Raw genomic sequence first — 26,210 nt, 5'->3', positions numbered from 1 at the left:
GCGGGGGCACCGGGCGGGCGCGGCGGAAGGGGCACCCGGCCGAGGAAAGGGGTCATGCCCAGGCAGGGGCAGAGCTGGCGGCCGCAGGGTTTGTCCGTGCCCGGCCCCGCTGCCGTGAGTTCCTTTGTCCCGTTCAGGGATGATAACGCTTATCTGACCAGCTGCGAGGCGGTGCCCACGGCATCGCCTTCACGAGGCGAGTCCAGAGAAGGGCAGCGAAGCTGGTGGAGGGTTTGGAGCACTGGTCTAAAGAGGAGCAGCTGAGAGCACTGGGTGTTTAACCTGGTCAAAAGAAGGCTCTGGGTGACCTTATCACTCTACAATCGACTGAAAGGAGGTTGTGCCAGATGGGGGTCAATCTCTTCCCCCAGGCAGCTAGTGAGGAGAGGAGAGCTTTAAGCTGCACCAGGGGAAGTTTAGGTTAGATATTAGTCATGGAAAACGTGGTTAGACATCGGAATGGGCTGCCCCAGGAGGTGGTCATCATCTCTGGAAGTGTTTAAGGAAAGACTGGATGTGGTAGCCTTTCTTGCCATGGTCTAGCTGACATGGTGGAGTTCAGTCAAAAGGTGGATTCAATGGCCCCAGAGGTCTTTTCTAACCTAACCGATTCTGTGATTCACCCTGCTCCACCATGGTCTAGGCCATGAAACTACCCAAATTGCTCTCAAAACATAAATGCTGTATGCAACCATAGGACTCAAAACCTCCATAGATTGTCCTCATTGTTCCAAAACCAGGGGAAACCCCCAAAAGTTGCTTTTGCTGAGCCCAGCCATGCACTCACTGGCTGCAACGGAGAGCTCAATAGCAGCATCCAGTCCTGCCTAGGTGACAATACCAATCCTAAATGAGGAACCCAAATTTCTCAATGGTTCTTTATTCTCTTGGGCACTCATGTAGCTCTTCACCGTAACTATTGGAAAATTTTCCTTGGCCCTGAAATTCCTCAGGCGGAGCTGATTTCTAAATCTCAACATTTTCAGCAGGAGTGGGCACCTGTTGGGCTGATATCACTGGGAGGCTGCAAAACCCCTTCTCTCTGTGTCACTGGCCAGCCTCAAAGCAAGCTGTGCTGCCCTGCCTGGCAGTGGGTGCAGAGGCAGGGCCAGCCACCCCAGCTGGCAAAGCAGAAACGTCTCTGAAACTGGGGAAAGCAAATGGGATTTTTCCTAGGAACAAAAACAACTGGAGAATGTAAATTTACATCAGGAAATGTTGAAGGAGCATAAAGATACTTTGTTAGATATTGAAACTGAGAATCTAAAAAGTATCCCTGATCTGTTCCTGTGAGAACAGCCTTCCTGGCCTGGACAGCAGAGATGTGGTGTGTGTGCTGGCCAATCTTGCCACCTGGCCCTACCCTAGCTATTTCTGTTTCCCAAGGGCAAGCTCCTTTCTCCAGCCTCCATATCTGCCTGACTGTCATTTTCATCATCCAGAAGAGAAACTCTGTAATACACCTATGATGTACTATGAATTTATATATATTTTTATATATTATGTTACAGATTTATTTGCGAGAGGTTGCCCTAAAACCTTAACCCAAGGTCCCTTGCCCAGGCACCATGTCCTTGCAAACTCTGTGTATCTTTCCTCCCTCTTCACTGCTCTCAGGACACATGTAGTTTGTATGCTCTGGTATTAATGCAGGGTACAGCTCTGAGCAGCTACCCTGGGAGAGGAGCTTGAGCACACAAGGGGACAGACTCACATCAAACCTTTGCCTTTATGAAATACATGGATGCTACTGGCTCAGAACTCCTGGCTCCAAAAAATCTAACCCAACTTCAGTTGGGTTCCAATTTCTGTAAGTAGTTTTGACACTGCCATTGCCTACACCTCTTCCTGCAGAACTTTGCTTATTTGCAGACAGCTCTTTTTTTGGTCAACACTCTCCTTATGCTAGGCAAACACAAAAGATGCATTCCCAAGTGAAAAGCTCCTTTGAGCTCTATGTCAAGTCTGAGCCATTCCCAAACCCCCTTAATTCTAGGGCTGCCCCATCAGATTTATAGGTTAAAACCCAAGTTACACCACTCCTAAGCTATGCCAGCAGTCAAGTGCAGTTAATTCTCCAGTGCTTTCCAAAAAAATCCCACATGTGCACCCCAAGAAATCTTAGCAGCACACGGAAGTGGCTACATCAATTATTTCGTGGTCAGGATGCTTTTGAGCAGCTTGAATGTAGATAGTCCTGCAGTGAATATGTATCATGAAAGAAATGTTCCACATCAAAGCCTGTAATGTCTGCAAAAAATGCAATCATAAATAAAAACTTCTGCCAAAACAAGAAAGTTGACATTAACAATCATATGGATTGTTTCCATCCTGCATCAGCTGGAGAGCAGGGAGCTGAAACTGTGTTTCTAATAGAAAGCATACTTCAATATTAACATCCATCTGTTATAAAAATAAAGGCACTGCATTTAGAATTGTTAAAACTTTTCAGATGACTTGGGGTTCCTATGGGAACTTTGGTTCTTTCCTTTGTGTATAATTTCACAACTGGATTTGACATAAGCACCCTTTTGGTTCATTGCCTGGAAGCAGGTTTTTTGCACTGTCTGATTTTTCTCTTTTTTTTTTTTTTTTTTCCTGGTGACCAGATTGCTTGCTGAAAGCACCACTTTTAATGTTATCTTAATAGTATTTTAATGTTTATCATTTCACCAGAGATCTCTTTCACCTTTCAAAAACCAGTCTGACCAGATTTCTCAACTTTTGTACTCTGCAAGTATGCCAATGTGCCGTAACTGTCTATGTTAATACTGTAAAATGTGTTTATGGTTCCAGTGTTCTAAAAAAATTAAATATTAAATGCTTCACTGCCAGGAATAGATCCCACAAGCACTGCTTTAACAATACAAACACTATTCAGAGCCTCACACCATATATACACTTTGCACTATTGTGCTCTGAAAGAAATCTCTTTTGGTACTAATGGAGAAAAAGCATTGCTGTCTGGATCAAAAAAGGTCTCCATTTGGTTTGTTTTGCCTTGTTTGCTACTTATGAGACATGTCATGTTTGAAGGTCAGAATGGGCCAAAATTTCAAGCTCTATGCAGCATCACTTACATCTCAGAAGTTCTTGCCTTAATCCTTTTGAACAAGCTCATTGTACAGAGACACAGGTCTCATGATGGGAGGAATCTAATAATTATCTTTTTTTTTAAAGAGTCAGTAAAATTCTCTGACTCACAGCTAGTGTGGCACCTCCTCCCTCCTTCCAGCATGAAGGTTTCCACATCTGTGTGGTGAACAGGATCACTAGAACAGCACATATTAAAACTACTTCTCCAAAAAGCTCCTCATCAGTGATCAGCCCTGGTTTGTCTTACCTTACAAGGTCAGTGCAAATGCCATGTTCTCACTCCTGCCTAGAAGTGGGTGTAATAGGGGTCAGTTTTAGTTTCCAGAAGGTTATCCACACTTAGCTACTTCACTTTGCTCTTTCAGAAAAGCTTACAGGATAGATTGTATTTGTTATGGCTTTGCTGCCTTCTTGGGCAGCAGTTGATACTCTGAAGGGGCAAACTTTGGCAAAGCCACCATTTCATACAGTACAAAATATCATATGCAAAGAAGGCTAAGACTCTTCAAAAAGATATTTACTGAAAGTTACCTTTTTTACTCACAGGGTATTTCTCTACAAGCAATCAGCCTTAATATTTGTACCTATTTTAACACAGCCTTTTCAAAACATCTTTAGGTTCTAACGTAAGACTGTTTCCAACTGCTGTGGCTGGGATTTTACCAAGCAGTAAACCCAGTGTTCAGGCTGCCACTGCCAGACCTAATCCACCAAAGCCATCTGACTCAAATCACGAACCTGGCACAAAACACATCCTGTCAGGTCCTGTTTGTTTCAAGATGCTCTGAACAGTTAATTTTGTGCCATCAGACTTTACACAGTTCCCATTTATGTGGTTGGTACCACATGATTTCAGTCCATGGAAGGGAGAGGCAGTAGGTACCAAGTGCTGTGGAACACGTGATCTCAAGTTTGCAGCTGAAAGCTGTGCAGCTGGGTGTCAGGGCTAGGCACACAGCACCTCATCCTCTGCAGCAATTCCTGGCTTCTAAAACTAAAGTTGCCCAAGTAACTGTTTGGAAGGGGAGGGTAATGTTGTACCTGGAATTACTGTGCCACAGCCTAAACAGACATCCAGCTGCAACAACTCATAAAACTGTTTTTAAAAACCTTTCTCGTATGGGAGCACTGGTGTAACTGGATTTGGACATGCACATTTTTTGTCTTGGGTGATGACAGGATAGGGAATGGTGTGCCTGATGTTTTACAACAGCTCCCTGGATGAGCAACTGTTTCTTAAGCAACAGCCCTCTGCGCTTTGCCACTGGCTAATTGACAACAACAGGGATTATGTGGGAAGGAGAGAAGATGTAATGTACAATTTCTGGGTGAGAGGAAGAGCAAGGGAGGAGGAAGGCCCCATTTAGAAGAAACATGCGGTTGTGTGATGGAGGTCAGCTGACCACAGTCCTGACCCTTGGTTTCCCCTGAGTTCCCAGCGACTCAAACTCTGTGTTGCATGTCAGCTCTCAATAAATCCCACTGGGAAGAGTCTGTCTTATTCACCTCAGCTTCAGAAATCCCACCTAACTTTCTTAAACACTTCTACATTTAAGCCACAGTCCCCTTGCTCCTGCTTCTCTCCAGGCTTCCTATGACCACTGGCTTGTAAATGTCACTCAGCCAAACCCATGTGGGATGTTAACCCCTTTCTTAATTGAGACCTTTATTCCTCTGTTTCCTCCTTCATTGAGTCTTTGCCCATCTTTCCTGGAGCAGCAGCCACTGCCCATTCGACCTGCTGTGAGTGCCAGCTCACCCTCTGACAAGCAGGCAATATTTTACCGAGTTTGACTCTCTGGAAGAGCTGTACCCCTCCAGTACCAGGACTGGAAAAGGGGTTCAGGACTGTACAGTTGCAAGGGGAGGGTACTTTAAATCATGCAATAAGTCTAAAAAAATACTTTAAAAACTTCCAGCATTCTCTCCAGCCCAGCTCTCCACCCTTTGCTGTTTGTACCAGTGCAACTGTTCTGAGGGGAAAAGTTGAAAACATTGCCTAAATAAACATATAAACCTTTCCACTTTGCCTCCAGTAATTGTTCAGTCAACAGAAACATCATTTCACTAGCCTGAAATAATCCCTAAGAATCAGTGAAGTGTATGAGCATTTTCCCAAGCACACTCTCTGTGCACTCCCCTGCAGTTGTATGTGATTTTTCAAATGTTCAACACTTGTCCATGCCGTGGCTTTCCATGCTAGGAAAGCTGCACCATGTAGGACACCCATTTATTGTCTCAAAAAACCACCCAAGGGTGTTTCTTGCCCTTCTGCTCTCAGAGTAAGTTATGGGGTTGCAGTTCAGTTTCAAGAGAGGCTTCACTGGTGCAGTACAACACTAGCTAAAGCTCAGGTTTAAGCAAAGCCTAACATTTCCTTTAAATATGGAAAATGTACTGCTCTACTCAGAGAAAATGACTTTCCTATTGTCCCTATTTTTTTCTTAATGGGAAGCCAGAAAAAAACCCAGAAAACAAACAAAACAAAAGCTGTCATTGACAGCTGCCCTTCACCTTTGACCCCCATTATTAATGTCTCCCTTTTCACTCTTTTCCTTCAAGTATCTGCAGCTCATCTTAAGCTAATAAACCTCTTCCCCCAAGGTAAGAAAGGAACCAGAAAACCCACCTCCCATCCATCCTTGCAGACTGATCCTTGCCCACAGTCTTTTGTCAGGGGGACCTGCAGGAAGGGAATCCCCTTATGTCTTATTGGAGGTGAAATGCTGCCCAGTATGGTCCATCCTTTTCTTCTTCCAGTCTGGGCATAGTGTTTTTCAGTTGGCATTACCTTTCTGTGCTAGGAGGCTGTGCCTAGGATAAGTAGATCCTTATCCTCATAGATAATGATGTAAGAGCTGCCATACTGCCTCGGAGGAAAGCTCTGCCTACCCCAGTACCCTGACTCTGATGGAGGCCATTAACATTAATACCTTCTGCTTCTGGAATTCAAGTTCTAGGGATTTTTCAGCAAGAAGTCATGCAATGGCTCAGTAGCTGATGTATTGTTTTTATGTAAAATAACCTAGTCCTTTCCTTTTCATCTTTAGTTTTGGCCTTTAGAATGTGCTGTGGTACAAAGTTTCATAAACCAGATTGCCTGCGTATAAAAGTGCATGTGATCTCTGAGCTGGCAAGATTGTGAAAATGCATGGTTAGGCTGTGCATTTGGAGGGAGAGCAAGAGAGTGGCCAGCACTGCTCCAGCAGCTGAACCAACACAGCCTTCATAAGCCACATGCAGACCATGGGATGCAGCTGCCCCAGCCTGCTGCAGCCACTGTGTACAAGAACAGCCTCCAGTGTGCCGACCGGCTCCACCAGGGCATTCTACATCTCCTTCTAAAGGTCTCTGCTGCTGATTGTTCCATACCCTTAATTTATTTGGCATTCCAGGGCATGACAAATTCCTGTAGCTCAGCTGTCTTCCTGGGCCTCCCCTGACATGCTGTCCAAAGGTCAGCAAACAATCTTCCCTCACCCACAGCCTCTTTGCTTGGAAGTATGCCAAGCTGAGGCTAAGTGGTAGCACTCATGGCTTCATGAGGCCTCTCAGGTGCTTAAGCAAACAAAGACTGGAGAGGCACAGATGCCTCAGTAGCAGGTTCAGGCTAGAAACACTCACTGGTTTGTGTGTAGGACTTCCTGCTCCCCCCTCCTCTTCCCAGGCTGAACGCCCTTGGAGGATGGTTCACACTGTGATTCTCTCTCTCAGCTGCTGCAGAGAGTTCTGTTTCTCAGTTTTGTCCAAAGCAGCTCTGCAATTTAAAAGTCAGTATCTGCCCAAACACTAATTCCTCTTTAGCAGCTGCATCAGCTGGGCTAAAGGGAATGTATTAGTATCTTAGGTGAAACTGGATTACCCAAGTCAAGTGTGGTCTTCCTCTCATCACTTATGCTTACTCTCTTTCAGCTCTATACACATTCACTTAGTTACAGCCTGATCTCCAGCTCCTTGTTAAAAAGGGAATAAATCCTTCCACCCGTTAATGTAGAATTAACCACCCAAGCCTGCCAATTCAGAATCACACTGCACTGTGACCCAGGGTGGCTGGCTGATTTTCTAATAGTCAGAATGAGGATGGAGGGTTTGCCTGCCTAAGGGAAGGAGGACTTCAGTGCTGACAGTTGTTGTCAGCAGCAGATGACAATTTGTGCCGAACAGGATCTCAGCTCAAAGCAAAGACAGGAACAACCTTCTAAGCTGTTTCAGACTGACTGGAGCTTGTTTTTACCTCAGTTTCAGAAATAGCACAGATCAGTTTGTTTCTGCCTATGCTAAAGCCACATGAATTTCTATGCTGACCTAACCTCATATTTACTGCTACCAATTCTTTGCAAGCTGTGCATCAAACTACAAAAACCTCTGAACAGTCTGACTTTGTTGAACACCAAACCTGTTACAATTCTAAGTCTCCTACTTCTGCAGTGCAGAAGACACTGCTGGCATTATTTAAATCCACATCAATAAAGTGCTCATCCAACTCCTGGAGAAGGATGTTCAGAAAGTAATCCCATGATGAAGGTTAGCTCTGCAAAATTGTTCCAACTCAACATTTTTTCTACATTCATTGCACATTTTTTCCCTTTTCTTCCCCCAACTGTATTTGTTGTCTGTCTATTAAAGCAGATGTGATATGTTTACAGCTGCCAAATGACATGAAAATGACCACAGGAGCTGACTGGGAGATGAATAACTCCCATTATGCAGCAGCAGCAGCAGCAGAAGGTATTCTGGATTGCTGGTAATTCCAGTGCTGCCTCAATAAAGACATCCCCACATACTGATTACAAGGACACAGGAGGCACAGAGAAGAAGGCTTACAGAAACAATGATGTCAGGGCTGTGATCTCAAGGCCAAGTCTCAGAGGATCCCACACAATGGCATCTAAATAAAGTTGCACAGCAAAGACTGTGTAAGTCTTGATGCCAGGGAAGTCAGGGCAAATGCAGGAAATGAGGAAAAGTTCCCTATGCAGTACTTCAGAGACTCTGGTCTTTAAGCAGGCAGTGATTTGTCTTCTCCAAATTTCACAGTGGGTAGTTTGAAGTCTGAATTATGGAATGGCTCAGATGGCCCTCAGAGCAAAAGGTGTCAATCCATACTACTGGTAATTGCATATAGGACTTAACTTTAGGGATGCAGGAAAACTCAGTAAAATAATCCTGATACAACAGCTGTTAGAACTGCCTACTACTTCCTGCTGTGTGAGAAGTGAGCAGGCAGGACACACTAGGACACAGGTTTCACCTGCAAGCTTTGCTTTGGCCTACTTGTTACCCTTTGTCACAGTTGCTTGCTGCTCTTTCCATGTTTGGCCTTCTCTGTTCATTCTAAGCCACGCTGCAGAAGGAAAGAAACATGGATGCAGGGCCAAGTCACCTTTCTTCTGCTTGGCATTTTCAGAAGCACCTGGTATCTTTAAACATACACCTACCCACAGGATCTGCAATGGCATGACTGTGGAGTGGCTGAGCTAGCACATCCTAGGCCAGCTTCCTGGTGCTACATCATTCCTAAGTTAGGATGGAGAGAATGTTTTCAGGTCTTCTCCTTGCTGCCAGTTCACCAGCTCTGATCTGCTCCAATCCCCAGCTGCCATTCTGTACCTTTGACAAAAATGCTTCTCTGACAGAAAGCTAAAATAATGTCTTTCCAGACATACTGCCCACACAGGTCAATTCACAGCCTGACAGTTGGCTCCCTTGACTTTATCACTATCTACTCCATCTATTCCCAGCTCAATGCACTTTTTACAACTGCTCAGCCTTTCCTTGCTAAAGAAACAATGACCCCCAGCCAGAACAGAGGGAACCACAAAATGGAAGAGAGCAGGAGATAATATACATAGGCCACATAAAGGGAGTCTGCTGCTTATTTTCATTAGCATTGGCAAATCACACCTGCAACAGAAAAAGAGGCGTAAGAAAGTGAAGACTACTGCAGCTACACACAATATTAGGAAAGCAAAAGACCTGGCTGAAGAGGAAGGCTCTAGCAAAATATGCTGAGTGATAAGGAGCCGCTCCCACACAGCACTCAACCCCAGTAGGTACAGAAGGAGAAGGAGGGACCTAACATTATGTTTCAATAGACATAACAGGACACAACAGCATTGTCTGCTGGTACAGATTGCATTGCTGTGAGATTTTAATGTTTTTGTGGATTTGCTCATATGCCTTAGTTCAAAGGCAGCTGGGCTATTTCTGTACCACAATCACAGGTTGATAGGGATTCTGACAATATTAAGAATACAAATCTGCTCTAGTAAGGAAGAAAAAATACATCGCTTTTAATCAGTGCTACGTGGACAGCAGTCTATGTGCAAGGGCTGCATTTTCAGCTTTTAGACAGCTGTGCAGGCAGGTAGGTATTGCTTGCTACTTTACTTCAGCAATTCTCTGTGCAACAACTCCTAGTCCTGGAAATCATACCATCTGGCTTAATTCCTTTTTTGGAAGTCAGTGATGTAAAGTGATGACCATGGAAGAATTTTATTTTTCAAACAAACCACCTACCATCTTGCCTTGGTGCTAAGTCAAACACGCACATGGTGCCCAGGGAAAAGAGCAAGGTGCACAGTATGAGACTCAGCAGAACTAGCCAAGATCTGACCTGGCAGCTGAGTCACAAGACAGAGCAGCACAGAGAAAGCTTATCTCTGTCCATCTATTTTTTTTTTTTTTCATCACATGCTTCATGGAAAGTCAGCTGTAAAACCAGGAGTTTTGTTTCTGTAATGAGTTTTAGCTTTGTGTGAGGATGGAAGCATTGTCAGAGTACAAGCAGTTCTGGTCCCAGGTCCCAAACAGAACTGCAACTATCTACAACAGCATTTAACAGTTTGAGCATTTACACATGCCTTGCTCCTGTGAAGATGCTGCCAGAGCCCTGCCCAGGAGCAGAAGGGAGACTTGGACCTTCCAGATCTGATGCTCAGGAAGGAAGCTCAAGGTCTCAGAAGTATGAGCTCTAAGCTGCCTTCCACGAGTTCTTTTCACTCAGAAGCATCAGCAGCATTTGATGAAGGAAACACTGACAGCAGAATTTGCAGGCCCTCATTTAACCCCAGTTTAGAACTGCCAAGACATTGAACTCTCTGTGTAGACCATGTCTCTGTTCAGCAGTGACACATCCTCTGTGTAAGAAGCCAATACATCAGCTTAGGCTATCCCTGTGTCGAGTTCTGCTCTGCCTACAACCAGAACAGCAGCAGTGATCATAAATTCTTTTGAAGGGTTCAGCTCACCACCTTGTAAAACCAGGAACATGCTGACATAACAGAGCTTTTCTGCAGACTGAGATCCCAAGCCCTGATGTACAAGAAAGCCTTCAATCCCTTATAGGATTCAGTATTTTGTTACTGAAAACATAATCAATACAATAACTCTATTCCCAGTATTGGTTTATTTTATTGAAACAACATACAGCTTACTCACTTTGCATCTGGGGGTAAAGGATGATATTATTTACCCAGGAAGTGGATGATGAGACAGAGAACTCTGAGAAAACAAACAATGCCATCCCTGCAGGCCTCAAGACAGTGATTTAAAGACAAAAATACTCCTTATTCACCTATTTCATTCCTTTATCAGAGGGAAGGGCAAACATATCCAAACAGATTCAGAAGCTATAGTAGATTTATGTATCAGATTTATTTTGCACATTTCATGCAGAAACTATAAATACATAAATACAAATGAAAACATTGTCTAAAACATTTCATACCACACTGTAATTTAAGAGCAAACTTTAGCTTCCAACTACTCAGTTAGAAAAAATCCAGTTTCACTGTTATGCAATTAGTTGGCAAAGCAAATATTGACTGTGACAAGCTTAACCTGCATTCACTTAGAAATAAGTAAGAACTCCATATTTAAAATATATTCTTCTGCTACACTTTGTTATAAAGAAAAGAGATTTACCATGGACTTCTCATAAAAGGCAGAGCTTTCTAGGAGGCCATGAGTAAGGTCTTTGTCATTTCCCTTTTTAGGTTCACAGTTATTTTTCCCCAACCCTCAGGTAGCTCTGAGAAGCAAACCACTATTTCACCCTCAAGTTATTCTGAATGTATCAAATGAAATTGATAACACTTTTAGTACAAGAACTTTTTCATGAAGCACTTTTTCTGGCTGTTGACTTCATAAAGATTTCTGGGATTTGCTGGTTTGGTTTGCTTGTATATTTTTTTCTTTTCTTTTTTGAATTTCTCTCTTTTGGTTGCTTAAATCATACACTGAACTTGGGTGTTAACATACGAACTAATGTTCTATACTCATGAATGGACATGGCTGCTTTTCCCTGAGTTCTGCTGAAGTCACTTTCTTGGACTAACCAGACCTATTTAATCTCCTTCTGGAGATGCAACCTGTATCAGCTGAACAGTGTCTTGCTTTTGCTGTAACAGCTGCTATCAATTCCCAACACAGTATTTTCCCAAGGCTGAAAGACAGCGCTTCTCTGGCTGCTGCCAGCATACATGAGCTGCAGCCACAAACACTTCTACACTCTGCTCGGATGGGCTCTGCACAGGAGCTGGTGATCAAGCACCCCACTCTTCACTCTTCCCCTCTCCCACAATCCTGAGAAATTTCTCTGCTTGTTATCCAGCAATGCCTCTTCCAGGAGAGAATAAGTCACCCAAGAACTGTATGACACTTCATAGAGGCACCAAAAGATCATCACAGAACAAAGCAAGGCCTCTCTGCTTCCCACTCTTCAACAGCACTTTGTTTTTAAAAAGCACATTTGGGAAAGTTTACATGCTGTTAGACGTCCAACTTCTTTCTTAGCTTGGCATCAAGGCCTGCTGTGTCCCAGGGATTCTATCATCTCTGCAGTAAGAACATTCCCTTCCCTTTTGCAATGAGCACCTTTTTTACTGTGCCCTGGACAGGTGATCTAGCAGGACAGACCATTCACATTATAAGTTTTCATTTCATTGCCAACCCACCATTAAAAGGAAAATCTGTGGCCTCAATGCAGGCAAAACATCTGTAATCACTTGAATTTAAATTACCTCAGTCTTCCAGAAGAAGGTCAAGATTTCCAGGTTACTTATTTATTTACCCACATTAACTTATAGACAAAGTTCCCCAGGTTTGCAGAGTCACCTTGGATAAACTCTATAACATGGAGAATCCATGCATCTGCACATTTTTGCTCCAACAGTCACATAGCACAGATACAAACATACTAATGTTAATCTCTTTATACATAGTTTTGCTCTTGTCCACTGAGGAAGAACTCCTACACTTACCTGAGTAGCTGACTGCACTTACAGTAAAGTTCACATTAATTCTGCAAAGGCAAACAAAAATAGCTTCCAAGAACAGCACTCCTTACATATCAGGTAGATGCTGGACTACCAGAAAAGAGGAAAAATATTATCAGAAATTCTGGACCAAATGAAATGAAGCCCAGAACATGAGTAGTAAGATACAAGCTTTGAAAATCTGGTAAGGCTATCACTGGGGCCTCAAGTACAGACAGATACACGGTCACTGTAACATCATTCTTCTTAACCTGGATGAGCTTTTTCTGTAGGGGATGCTGATCTGAAATAGTGGATGTTCCAGCACCTGTCATACCCTAAATAGCAGTGAGAGTCCACAGAGAAAGTGAGGAATTCTTTGCCTAATCCTTCATAGCTCATATGCATTTTTGAAGTATACTACTATTAAAAGAAGCACAAGTACACAACAAGATTTAGTTCAATCGCTCTGATGTAATAATGTTAAGGATTTCATCTTCGCTTCGTGCCCCCAAAGCCTGAAAAAAAAAAAAAAAAAAAAAAAAAAAAAAAAAAAAAAGAGTCAGCTCCACCATGGCCTTTCCTTTCCATTGAACTCTCTAGTTCTAAAAATGCTAAAGGTGGCAAGGGAGATGAGGTAAACATATCCACATGAAGGAGAACAGCAAGCAACTGTGGGCTGACTGGCCTGGAAACTATTCTGCTCTTGCAGATTAGACAACCTGCATTCTACAGAGAACATGTCTGTGCATGTTTTCTAGAGAAGAGTACACGTAGTGCTCATCAAAAGGGAAAGCCTTAAACTAATGCACCTTGCCAGTGAAGACAAGCCCGATGCTGATGCTGCCATGCCCACCACAGGCCTGTGGGGAATTTCATGCCCCACAAAGCTGCTCTACTTCCATAGGGAATGGAAGGAAGGGACATTGTTACATGCCATCTACACCAACTGGTAAAATAAAACAAGGATGCCTGTTGAACCGCAGCTAACATCTGCATGTTTTTCATAGGTCAAAGTCCCTTGAGCTTCAGGGAATTAAAAGGTGCTTTGCCTTACCAGAAGCAGTTCTTGTTCCTGAGCTGCTGCCTTCTGTGGAATTCCTTGAGTGCCCGTACATAGGAGGTACAGCTGTGGGATCTGTCCACATACTGTGATATGGGGAACGCGGCTGCGCTCTGCCATGAAACAGAATAGAAGGAAGGCTTCATTAGTCCCCTTCGGAAAAATTAAGAAGACACCATTCCAAACAAAAGAACTGCATCTCCAAGGGAAAACTGTAAGCAATTATTTCAAAGCTATAAATATTCCTATTTAATGTATGTATTTAACACATTGAGAGCAAGGACATCCACTGCTATGATTTCATAATCTGTAGACTTTCAAAAGGAAATTAAGCTTTATTCTTCAGACTAAGGAATTTTAACAACTGCAAATGAGGAAAATTTTCTTTCTGAAATTTTGACCTCAAATTCCATCAGACAAGAAAGAAGTTTGAAATCTGAAGTTTAAATGCATTTTGGCATCACCTACATCCCAGCCATGTTTGGCAAGAGAAAACATCCTTTTGTTAATTCTTTTGAAAAGGTCATATCAGTAACACTAACATATCATGGTCCTTGACTCACTCACTTAAAATTACTTGCTTCCATGGATATGGAATTTCCTGCTGTTGAAATTTACAAACAGCTCTCTCACACTTCCTGGCACCAGCATTTTGTAGCACATAATTTCAAAAGCCTAAGAAACCAAATTAAACAATAGTGGACCAAAGACTGTTTTAAACAAAAAGAAGCTTAAGTTAGGAGGCTTGTTTGTGTATTTGGACTTAGTTAGATCTCTAATCTTGAGCAATAATTTGTGCCTACTGAAATGGGGGTGTGTACAGAAATCAGGGAACTAACCTGTATGTAGATACTACATAAATAGAATGCCTCAACACAAGAGTCGTGTATTTAAGCCTTAAGAAATACCAGGCCAATAGAAACTTTAACACATTATACCTTAGAAAAATTCTTAGCTGAATTAATATAAGGCTTCTGTTATTAAAAATAGCCCACAACTTTACCACACAGGTGCTTAGCACTCCTGTCCATATATCTTACTCTCTAATCTGTTACATTTCTACAGGAATAGACTTGATACATAGGCAAGTCATTTGATAAATAGAGAAAACTGCTTATGATCTGAACATTCCCTGCAGGAATCTCATATTTTCTCCAGTGAAGCCTAAAATGGCAGCAATTGCTCTCTTTAAACTGTTAATCTAAAAATGATGCATTCTGAATGTCTAAAAGCCTATACCAAATATGGTCATCCAGACTTATTTTAGGAAAGATGACACTGATACAAGAGATCCATATACAGAGTATTATATGCTTAATATGACTATGTGCGTTTTAAGGCATTCTGCAGATAAATTGTTTAAATGCTCAGTTTAATTTTGTAGGCCATCATGCCAGGTCAGAGGAAGCAGAATGAAGTACCTCATTCTTTCAAATTCTGCCTCAGAAACGTGTTTGAAATGTCTCTGGTCCTGGAGCTGCAAACAGCTGCCCAAAATTCTTCTAGTGATAGAATTTTATAACTTGAATGACACAGGTCTGAAATCTTAAAAACAATGTCAAAAAGTACATGGCATACCCCCTGAAAGCTTAAATGCTTAAAATCTGATAGTATGCATATTTTACCTGTGACTGCCTGCTAAGTAGCCTAGCAAGCCTCCTGCTCCTAATCCAGTCCAAAATCCTGGTCCTGAACTGGTTCCATGATGGGAATGAGTTCCAAAGCTGTTGTCATCTTAAACAAAATGAAAATAGGAAGCATAAGTTAGTAACAGACTAATCCTCAGGCCAGCTGATGCAACAAAATTCTCTCCTGTTAAAGATAATGGAAAATTAAACAAACTGGTCCTGATTTCAGCAGATTTTCGATCAAGCTTAACTTGAAAGGCCTCATATTTCAGAAAGCAGGACACCCCATATAAACCAACACTACTATAAGGAGTTTTATGTTAAAAATCTGCTTCCACTTCATCTCACAACCCTGATGTTTGCAAAACATGGAAAGAGTCCCTGCCTTGTCCCTAAACAGCCAAGTTAGAGTAAAAATAGAAAAAGAAACTAAGAAAGAACAATCTGCTGAAGGTCACCGAGCAGGCCAGAAGCAGATGCAGGAACACAAATCAAGTAGGTAACAGTGCAGAGTGAGCAAACCACAAAGACACAGAGCTCCTAATCTCACTGAGCACAGCTGCACAGTTTGAGTCACAGTGGCTCAGTGTAACGCTGACATTACTGGTATTGTTCCTGGTAATCCTAGTCTGGCACTTGTTATCAAAAGCCAAGCTAACTGCAACCACATTGCAAAGTTTTCATTATGCATGAGTTGCCAAGCTTGACAAATACCTTGATGAAAGTGCAAGCATTTCAAGTAGGTTGTGGGGGAAGGAGAGTCACAAATTTTCTGACTTGTGACCTGCACATAACATGAGGTTCTGAGCCAGAATGAATGTTTTCCATTTAGAAAGAAAAAGAGAAAATACAAACTCAAAGTAGAATAATTTTTCTGGTCTAGCAAAAATCATGGATGCAAGAATAAGCTCAACTATGGGTTTAACACATAAGGAAGTATAAAAAAAACTGAAGATAGCATTAGGGACTCCCTAAAATATGCCCACCTGAACAATTGGGCCAGAGATGACGTAGGTAAAAATCAGAGGGCCTGGTTTGTCTTCAAACTGATATGGGTTGTTTGAAGTCATAGAAGATAAAACAATATTGAAATAATCAGTTTCAGTCTAGACTGGATTTGATATTGAATTTCATTTAGAATGTGTGGGGATGATTGGGATGATATACTACTAAATTATGCTGATTTGGAACAACAACAAAAAAAAATTACTTAATTTGCTGCAAAAACAATGAATTAGAGATGAACCAACTCATTTGTTCAAAAGCACCATGACTGAACACTGACTCAGAAAACTAAGTAATTTTTTTTGAAATAGCAAGAGTAAACATTAAGAATCATGTCAAACAACTAACTGAGAGAAAGCAGAATTTAATTAAGATAGTCTAGCTAAACAAGTTCCACAGGACACATTCTGCATGTTAAGGGGATTTAAAATGAGGCAAATTAAATATTAACTGCAATATGTGAACAACATTGCTCTTTGTTACTGTCCAGGTTTCCAAAGACTAATACATTCCTGGAACACATGGACATACACATTCAGAGATGTGCTTTTGCTCTGCTCCCACAGTGTAAGGTAGACACTGAATGCATGATGTAGCCTAACATTTCGTATTTTTAATCTGGCTCCACATTTCAGTTTTCCTCCTTACTTTGCCTGAAATCCAAAGACAAATCATTGACATGACTTATTAAAAACATCACAAGCTAAGCATTATATGGCTCCCAATGTGTATCTTAAGTGTCTAAGTTTTCAGCAATCCTCAAGAAAACATTCTCAAGGCCCTGCCTTTGCTAGATTTGTGACTCCTGCAAAGAAAAATGCATTGGGGCAATTAACTGACACGGAACCGAAGAGAAAAAAATGAAAATAACCCTTCATTGTTTCTCCTGTGCCCAGTGTGACAGAGCTGTGTGTCATGGCCAGGGCTCCTGCTGACCACCACAGTGCAGCCAGTGCCATGCCCACATATGGCCACTGATGCCCACGCAGCACAGACAGACAGTCTGATGTAACCACATGCAAACCAATTTGCAAAGCCAACAGAAGCAGATTCCCTGTAATTTTCTGGTGCAGGTACAGCTGAAAGTTTCTGCTGTGCACGCCCTGCACAAGGGTATCCAAAAGAATTACACTGCACCCTCTGTTGGCCAAGCTGTTTGAACAAAACTCAGAGAAAGCATTAATATGCATTATTAAAATATAAAATTTTGACAAATAAACCTAATCCTTGCTACATATTTCCTTGCCAAAACCCCTTCTCTATTAACAAAAACCAAAAAACCAAAAACAACAACAAAAAAAACCAAACCAACAAACAAAAAAAACCAAACAAAAAAACAAAGAAAGAAATTATGTAACTTGTGAGAATGTGAGAATGTAATTTAGTTCCAGTGCTGTGAGCAGCTTGCATGTTTACAGGGTTAACTGAGTTAGTCAGACACCAGATGAGTAATGTTTATTTCCCTGAGACACTATGATGGCCTAAGGAAGACAACTTACTCTGTGACAGAAGACACCAGTTTTCTGGGAAAAGAAAAATTGCCTCTTTTCCCAGCAGCAGCCTTGTCACTGCTTTTGTAATTTTCAACTTCAGATGAAAGGCCACACATGAGACTCAGATGCTGTACCCTCTAATGACAGTTCACAGACACTGTCCTCTGCTTTGGGAACCAAATCTTTCAGCCCTGTTAAACAGAGGGCTGGTACATGATACTCAACCCCAACAACTGCTTGGTTAATGAAATCAGGGCTGAAAGGCTGTTCTGTAAAGTTTCAGAGTGCTCCTTTGGCATGGCTTTGTTTCTGGCTGTGTAAGAACATTCTCTTTTCCAGATTACCTAGGACAATTATTCTCCCCATCACAATCCTGCTATTTCACAGGTGATGAAAAGAATGCTTGCAGAGCACGGGGAGGTAGCTTTGCAATGGTTCAGAGGGCAGCATGCCCTGAAAGCCTGTGGAAAGCCAAGCCCTTATTTCATCTTTTGAACAAAGAGCAGAACAAAAGGTGGCTGTAGGCTCTGCAGCCAATTCGGCAGCTGCCTGCAAATGCTGTGGTTTTAACTCTATCCCACTTTCCCTTACCACAGATAAAACAGGACAATCCTGCTTGCTCTTTTGAATACTGTAAATGGCTCAGAGCCCTACCTGTGAAGGTGGACTTAAAACCAGGAGGAGGAGGTGCCTGCTGATTCTGCCAGAAGGGCTGAGAGAAGCCATCACTGCCCCCAGAACTCTGCTGAGACTGCTGGTTGCTGAGGAAGAACTTGTAAACTCCAAAAGCAAGAAGGAGAAGAACAATTACAACAATTGCTCCAGAACCAGAATCAGAATAATCTTTGCTTGACTGGTAATAGCTAGAGCCAAAGCTTCCAGAGTTCTTCACTTTCCTTGCACCTTCTGCAGTCAGCTCTAGCTTGAACAGCAAACTACAGGAGCCTCTTAGTATGTAAGGATCATCCGGGTAATCGTAGCCCTCACAGCTCACTTCCATTTCTCCAAAACGGTAGGCATTTTCCAGGTCTGCTTTGCACTGCCACTGAAAAAATAAACACAACACAAAGTAAAACATACTGCCCCAAAGATGAAAACACCCACCTGCTTCCCCACATACACCCTGAAATAAAGCTGTAACTGCTAACAAATCATCTATGGGCCATATGTAAGAAATCTCTGTGTGCTCCTATTTTGAAAAGGAGTAGGAATTTTATGTTTAAATGAATTTTAAATCCTAAAACTTAAAACAGATATTATCTTTCAGAACACTGAAGAACTGCAGCTCTGGAAGATTTAGCCTTTTCTTCACTGAATGCATTTTTCAAATATCCCTTCCTGAGATACAGCAATACTTCTAAAAAATGTGCTGTACCCTGTGCAACAGCTACGTAATAAATGCCTGTCCTGTGCAAACTCATGAAAACATACCACGTGAGCCTGAGATCCAGGGCACTTATTGTGTCCATTTGTGTCTGTGCAGAAATCAAAAGAAACTGGGACAAACATCATTAGGCATCCATATGCAACACTTAACAATTATGTTGGGGATTGTCTGGTTGAACACAGGTGGATCCTCAGGCTCACGTTCCCTTGAGGTACTCAAACAAAGGGATCTCTAATGGCACGTGACACGTATTTTGGAGAGGAAATAAGAAAGTCGTTGTCTCTAAATTAGTAATTCAGTACAGCAGTACCAACTGCCAATTTTGATTGTTCTTTCACAATACTGTATCAGTTTTAGCAAATACTTTCAGCCTTGATTACTGGTTATCTATTGACAGCAGCCTTTTTAACAGCTGAAAGTCAAGACTATTTACTGACTAGCACTCACACCCTAAGGTGAAAGCGAAAGTCAGGCAAGACTGAAATTTAGTTTCTAAAAGGTAGAGCTGAAGTGAAGCACATATTAAGAAGACCTTTCCATGCTAATAAAAAATGGAAATTCACAAGCAATAATTCAAAAGCATCCTCCAGGGTTCGCAAGAGTTTAATTTTATAAACTCGAGCACTATTTTATTTAAAACCAACAAAGGTTTGCTATGCCGTGCTTTTACATTAGCTCCTTCAAAGCTATATGAAACATATAACTACAGTAGTTCTGGAAAATCCAATCCTAAAAGTATTTAGGTCAAGTTTTTAGTGCAAGAGTTCATCTAGCAAAAAGAACTAACCTGAACTGACACCATAGCTCACTACTCTTCGCTCCTTCAGAACTTCCCAGCTTGGGGGAAAGCGATTTCATAGAGAATTTAACAAGTTTTAAACAGTTACCTGTACATCGTAGCCATCCCATCCTTTGTTGTAGCACTGCACAACCTCAGGGACACGGGAACACCCCGCAGAGCCTCCCGTGCACTGCAGCTGAGGGACCGAGGCTGTCCGCCTGGATGTTGTGTACCGCCCTCTGTGCAGAGTGAGCGCCTCAACATCCCGCAGCAGAACCTTCCCTGAAACAGGCAGCACAAGGAATCACAGAATCCATTAGGCTGGGAAAGACCTCAGTGATCACCGAGTCCAACCTCGATAAAAGAACTCAATCAGCCAGACCACGGCACAGAGCGCCACGTCCAGTTTTTCCTCAAACACCTCCAGGGACGGTGACTCCACCACCATCCTGGGCAGCCCATTCCAATATTTGATCACCCTTCCTGTGAAAAACTTCTTCCTGCTGCTTGTCAGCGCTTGTGCAGGTGCACTCCCCTTGGCTACGAGGGCCTGCTCTCAGGAGAAGGCTGCCGATGGAGGCCGAAGGGAGCAGTACGCCCGCATCTTTACGGGACGAAGCTCGCACCAGACGGAAACACGGCAGAGTTCCCCATTTCCTCCCGAGGCGGCTCTGGCCTGCGGCCACTGACCGCGGCGCGGGATCACTGCTCCCACACAAGCCGGTATGGAGGGAGCCCAAACCCCACAAGCCCTTCCTCCCCCGTGCCGGCCGCCGCTAAACCGGTAGCACCGCGCAGTGCCGGGCCGCGAGGAGCCGCCGAGGCGCCGGCAGAGGCGGCAGGGGCGGCCGAGGCCGCGCTGAGCCCCCCGATCCCCGCGGGTCTCACCCGCTCGGTCCCAGCCCAGCGCGGGTCCCGCGGCGGCGCAGAGCAGGAAGAGCAGGCGCACAGCGAGCCCCGCCATGGCAGTACCGGGCGCTGTCACCGTCACCCAAGGGAGCGGCGCCCCCGCCGGAACGCGCGGGACTCGGGGAGAAGCCCCGCCCCCACCGAGCCGTGAGGCCAATGGGCGGCGAGGGTGTGGCGCTGCGTGAGGGGGCGGGGCTGCCGCCGCGGGGCCTGCGCGCGCTCCACGTATGAGCGTCACGGGGCCGTGCCCGCCCCTTGCCCCTACGGCTTCCTCTTCCGCGCGGCATTTCCGGTTCCCGGCGCGCCCCTCTCCGGTGCCGCGCGGCTGGCGGGACGGGCAGCGCCATGGCGGGAATCAAAGGTGCGCGCGAGGCGGGGCGAGGCCGGTAATGGCGGGCACGCGCGGCCCGCGCGGGGAGGGGCCGGGCCGGGCCGGGCCGGACGGGCCCCCGGGCGGGAGGGGCTGGGAGCCCCCGCGGCACCCCGAGTGCCCCCGCTGCGCCGGGCGTCCGGGGCTGCGCTGAGCCCCGCGTTGGTCTGCGGGCGGTGGTGGGTGCCGTGCGCGGTGCGGTGCTCCCTTCACGTTGACTGGGTTTGTTCTCGTTGTAGCGCTGATCAGCCTGTCCTTTGGGGGAGCGGTCGGACTGATGTTCTTGATGCTCGGATGCGCCCTGCCCCAATACAAGTACCGTGCTCTCTCTTTCTGTGCTTCTACTTCTGTTTGTGTGGCTGTAACTTCACAGGAGTCCTGCTTCCATAATGGTGGATTGATAAGTTCTCTCTGTGTAGGAGGGGCCTTAGGTTTTGGGGGCTTTTTTGGTGGTTTTTTGTTTGTTTGTTTTTGGGTTTTTTTGTCCTTTGTTTCAAAAGGTTGGGGTGGGAACAAAAAGAAAGACCATCCAGGATTTAATTAATCCTAAAAAGTAATGGCAGCAAAAGTACCAGGCCTGGCTGCAAACCGTGAAAGGATGCGTTGCCCTGACTGTCTGGACTTGTGTCCCGCTGTGGGTGACCCTCAGACAGCAGCATTCTCGAGGTGGGCAGCAAGTGTGGGTCATCCAGGGAAAGATTTGCATTTTCTGTGGCTGCCTAGGGGTAGCTGGGCTGTCAGTGACTATCAGGTGGATCCTTGGCTGTGTCCCACACTTGTGATATAGCATCTGGAGTAATTGCAGCTGCTGTCCGTACTTTCCTGACATCGATTCCTACAGGAGATACAAAGTAGCAGACCAAGTACTCAGATAGTAAGGCCTATATGGCTTTGACTCTTTGCAAGTGAATGCTGACTTTACAGAAAAGATTTTAAATTGACTTATTCACTGTTGAATAAATATTAAATATCCTATTGATAGACCTGTTATGGGTTGTGAATTGCACTTTCTACATATATGACTAGAATTCCTAGGCCAGTTTTCTTTTGTTATGAAGCCAGTGCTAGTGACACAAACCCTTGGGAAGGAGACCCTTATACAGTTGCCCTTCAAACAATGCAGTAAAGTTTTATTGAAACAATGCTCACCTGCCTTTGTGTGCCTGAGAAGTCTGTTCTGGGGTGCTGCAAGGGTATCCCCTAAGTACAACTGATAGGATAAACTTGGAGTTAAGCTCACCTTGTAAGGTGGCATTAGATTTAGGCTTGCTTAGTGCAGCCTTGGTTTGTGAATATCCTGTTAGTGAACTCTGCTGCCGTTGAGGTCAGCCGAAGCCACTCAGGCACACGGTCTGTAGGATTAATGTCAAAAGATTTGCCTTCTCTGGGCTTGTCTGTCTGTCCTAAATGGGGGTGCTGGATGGGAAAAATGCCTTGCATGGATTTTAGGAGGAGCAGGAAGTAAATCCAGTTAAGTAAAACTTTTTTTCTCCTTTCTTTTTCAGCCAGTACTGGCCACTGTTTGTTCTGTTTTTTTACATCCTTTCTCCTATCCCGTACTGCATAGCAAGAAGATTGGTAGATGACACAGATGCTACAAGTAATGCCTGCAAGGAGCTGGCCATATTCCTTACAACAGGCATTGTGGTCTCAGCATTTGGGCTGCCCATAGTGTTTGCAAGAGCAGAACTGGTTAGTAGTATTTCAGCCTGTGATTGCCTTTTTTTTTCCTAGAAAACTTTGTGTTTGGTTGTTTATTGAAGGTAAACCTTTCATGCACTAAATAACTCTTACAATTATGTACTTTTGGAACCAGAGTAAGATTTTTTTTTTTGGCAAAAAAATCAGTACTGAAGTGGGAGCATGGCAGAACATTTGTGATTGCCAGTTGCTTCACATGGTCATGGAATAAAGCCTAACAATGCAATGCAGAGAAACACTGTGAAAACTTAACAGGGAAGTAATCAAATATAGAAGTGTAAAGAATACTTTGAAGACAATTTGTGGAGTAGTTGAGCTAAAGCAGCATGAATAAACAAAAAAAAAAGTATTTTTATACTCACTGTAAATGATATTGTAAGCAATATTGGTATAATTTTTCTTAAACTTCCAAGTTCTCATTACATATTTTCCAGTATAGAACTTTTCACTAAAATACTTTACAAGTTCACTTTGTTTGTGTGAATGTCAGAAAGCACTACCAAGTCAAAGAACATGGAGTGCACTTTCATAAATGTCTTCAGGCAAGAACAGCTCAGATGGACAGTTGGAATGCCTCACATCCTTTGAGTAATCCCCTTACTCTCCTGTGAAAACATTCACCTCCTTTTTTGTTAATGGGATATCTGCTGGCGTTTTGAAGACCTTAAATACCTGTTTTAAAAAGTCTTACAGCATAGCTGGGCTGCAGATGTGTTTGATGCTGTTGTCTAACCTTACTTTGCATAGCAAACCAGTTGTGCCTGTAGCTAGCCAATGCTTTGAGTACAGCTAGAAGAAACTTGCAGTGCTGCTTGGCTGGCTGTGAATTTGTCAAGTAATTTTGGGTAAACCTGCTTGGTGTAACCACAAATAATGAGGTATTGCGTCTTGCATCATGGATGTGTTACTGAACTTTGTTGAGAATGGGATAGTAAAGATGTTACCTTTTGTCTTGTTAGTGTTCAGCTCCAAACATGTCTAACTGAATTCCCCCTGTTCACAGATTTACTGGGGTGCGTGTGCACTCGTTCTCACTGGGAATACAGTCATCTTTGCCACCATCCTAGGATTTTTCTTGGTCTTTGGCAGCAATGACGACTTCAGCTGGCAGCAGTGGTGAAAGGAAGATCAGAGAACTATCCACAGGCATCTTGTCATGCAGTGGCCATCCATACAAATGAGAGAATGGGCAATAAAGAGAAGTAGCATAGCAAGCCTCTTGAGTATTCTAGATGCTCCTTTTGACGTTGTTCGTTCTGAGTGTCCTACTGTTGCTGACAGGGTTTCTACATTTTTATGAAGTGGAGAGATGATTGATTTCATTTTTACCTATGGTATGTTTTTAGGTGCTCTCTTGGTTTAAAATTGTCATCCTTCTGTCCATTGTTTTATGTGAAGCTTTAAACCAGGAACAACATTTAAACATAGTTTCAGAGATTTAAAGTTGAGGGGTTTTTGTGGGGTTTTTCTTTGTTGGTGGGATTTTTATTTGTTTTTTTAAGTTATGAATTAATACTATGTTTCATTTCTTTTTAAAATGCCAGGATTAAATTATATACAAGCTGAATGGAAGTAAGAGATTGTCCACCACCATTGCCAATTGCCAGATCAATAGATTGTTGCTGTATTTTAGCAGAGGCAAGGTGGGTTGGAGAGTACTGGTTGCAGATTTTCTTCTGCCCATACCTCAGACTGGGTGATGAATGTTGATAGCCTTCATTTCAGGAGAAGGCTGAGGAGCAGGTAGAGTTATCTGGGAGAGAAGTCCTAAATTTTACACCACTAGCTCTTTTACCTGCTTTGTTATCAATTCTGTGGAGGTGACATTCAAATACTCTGTAAATGTATTGATGCTGACATACAAAACTGAAGTGTATTGTAGGGGAAGAGAAAATGATGTTTAAATTACATTTTTTAAAAAATAAGTATCTTTTGAACTCTTTCTATTTATAAGCATTGTATGGTTTTGAACTTTTATGTCAACTTTTTACCACAAAAATGGTAAAATGTTCATTTATGGAACTACTGGTCTGTGTTAATTTGAAGCATATACAAAGCTATTTGCTCCTCTCCCTTTTTAATTTATTTTATACATAGCATATATATATATATAAATATATAATAAACCAGCTTTTAAAATGTAGATTAAAACTGTCTTAAACTTACCTGAGTTTTCCTGCCCCCCCGCCCCCCGGTTGTTTTCTTGTTTTTTTTCCCCCTCAATGCAGCTGAGGCACGACTTTTTTGGAAGTCACTGGCTGAACTGATTTCACTGACTGTTTTTAAGTTCTTATGCACTGTTGGTTAATAAGATTTATTGTTATGTCTGTAACTGTAGCTTGTGTTCTGTAAGATTTCACATGTAGCTTCAAGTATTTAAGACAAGTTTTCTGCATACCTCTCAATTGTCCGGATTTTTCATTTGAGGAAATCTGCCATTGGACATTCCATCACAGCACAGTTGATGAGTACCACTTAAGCAGGTTTGCTTGTACATGTGCAGTGATGACCTTGACCAAACTTACTTCTAAACTGTATTTTTCAATTCTTTAAAAATAAGTCTATGAAACTTAACTATGTGTAATTGAAAGCTTAGGTTTTGTTCAACAGTATGAAAAGTCAGAGAACAGCAGGTCTTGGCTGTAATATTTGTGCACAGATGGAAACCAAGTAGAAAGTCTGCATACATACATACATACATATATATATATATATATATATATATATATATGTTCATAAATGTATATGAGTATACAAAGTCTGATAGTCATGGGGTCCATGGTGCTCCAGGAACTGATACTGGCAGGTGGGGGCAGCTGGGCTGTAGCTCCCTCCACACGCTGCTTTGTTAATGTCCTGTGTGTGGAGCAGAGGAACAAGCAGGTGCCAAGGCTCCAGAGCAGATGTATTTCAAGTGTAACCAAGTGCTTCGCCAGGCTGCCTGTGATGGTGGTGTTTGGAGCTGCACAAGGGCTGTAGGATCATGTTTCTTTCCCTTTTTCAGCAAGATTTCTGCACCCACACCCCCAGTACAATGGATGCTTCAAAAAATCTTCCAAACCAGTGGCTAAAGTTGCAGTCCCCTGCAGTCCTTATGGAGGAGGAATGCCTAGGACTTGTACACATATGATCTGTTACCTATTCCTTTTTCATGGTCAGGAACTGTTTTCTCCTTCATTCCTGAAGCCACGTGATGCTACTCTCTGGATCACTGGTCATGGAGCTGACTCTATGTATTGGTGGTGCATTTTTTGTCTGTTAATTGCATTACAGCACTCCCTCCTTGCTTGTACACCAAGTACATGCAGTATTGCTCTGATTCATGAGCAGGACACTTGAGAGGTATGATCCTTCCATATAATATGCACTGAGATTGTGTTACCATCCTTCTAGAGGGAAAAACTTTGAGCGATACAAATTTTAAATAGCAATCTTGAGTTCTGTATGTTTAATCAAAAATACTCTAATAAAAAGAGTATTTTGTTTAAAGTATTAATTGTTCTTTTTCCTTTATTTAATG

The 26,210-nt window shown here is 43.1% G+C and overlaps 2 protein-coding genes across 2 annotated transcripts; one reads left to right on the top strand and one right to left on the bottom strand.

Annotated features, from left to right (window-relative positions):
* Positions 1 to 10,485: 10,485 nt before the first annotated feature.
* On the bottom strand, positions 10,486 to 20,731 carry SARAF (store-operated calcium entry associated regulatory factor). The gene is made up of 6 exons (XM_036382533.2): positions 20,599 to 20,731; positions 19,817 to 19,992; positions 18,197 to 18,587; positions 15,042 to 15,150; positions 13,411 to 13,529; positions 10,486 to 12,871 (listed from the first exon to the last, which is right to left on the bottom strand). Exons 1-6 carry the CDS (start codon positions 20,672 to 20,674, stop codon positions 12,846 to 12,848), a joined length of 897 nt encoding a protein of 298 aa, XP_036238426.1. The 5' UTR covers positions 20,675 to 20,731; the 3' UTR covers positions 10,486 to 12,845.
* Positions 20,732 to 20,898: 167 nt separating this feature from the next.
* On the top strand, positions 20,899 to 26,182 carry LEPROTL1 (leptin receptor overlapping transcript like 1). Its single transcript, XM_036382641.1, has 4 exons — positions 20,899 to 20,980; positions 21,229 to 21,304; positions 22,495 to 22,681; positions 23,694 to 26,182. The coding sequence occupies exons 1-4, from the start codon at positions 20,965 to 20,967 to the stop codon at positions 23,808 to 23,810; spliced, it is 396 nt and encodes a 131-aa protein (XP_036238534.1). The 5' UTR covers positions 20,899 to 20,964; the 3' UTR covers positions 23,811 to 26,182.
* Positions 26,183 to 26,210: the final 28 nt, after the last annotated feature.

The sequence above is a fragment of the Molothrus ater genome, chromosome 4 (genome assembly GCF_012460135.2).
Source record: "Molothrus ater isolate BHLD 08-10-18 breed brown headed cowbird chromosome 4, BPBGC_Mater_1.1, whole genome shotgun sequence".
Classification (NCBI taxonomy): domain Eukaryota; kingdom Metazoa; phylum Chordata; class Aves; order Passeriformes; family Icteridae; genus Molothrus; species Molothrus ater.
This window is presented reverse-complemented; position numbering and strand designations above follow the sequence as displayed.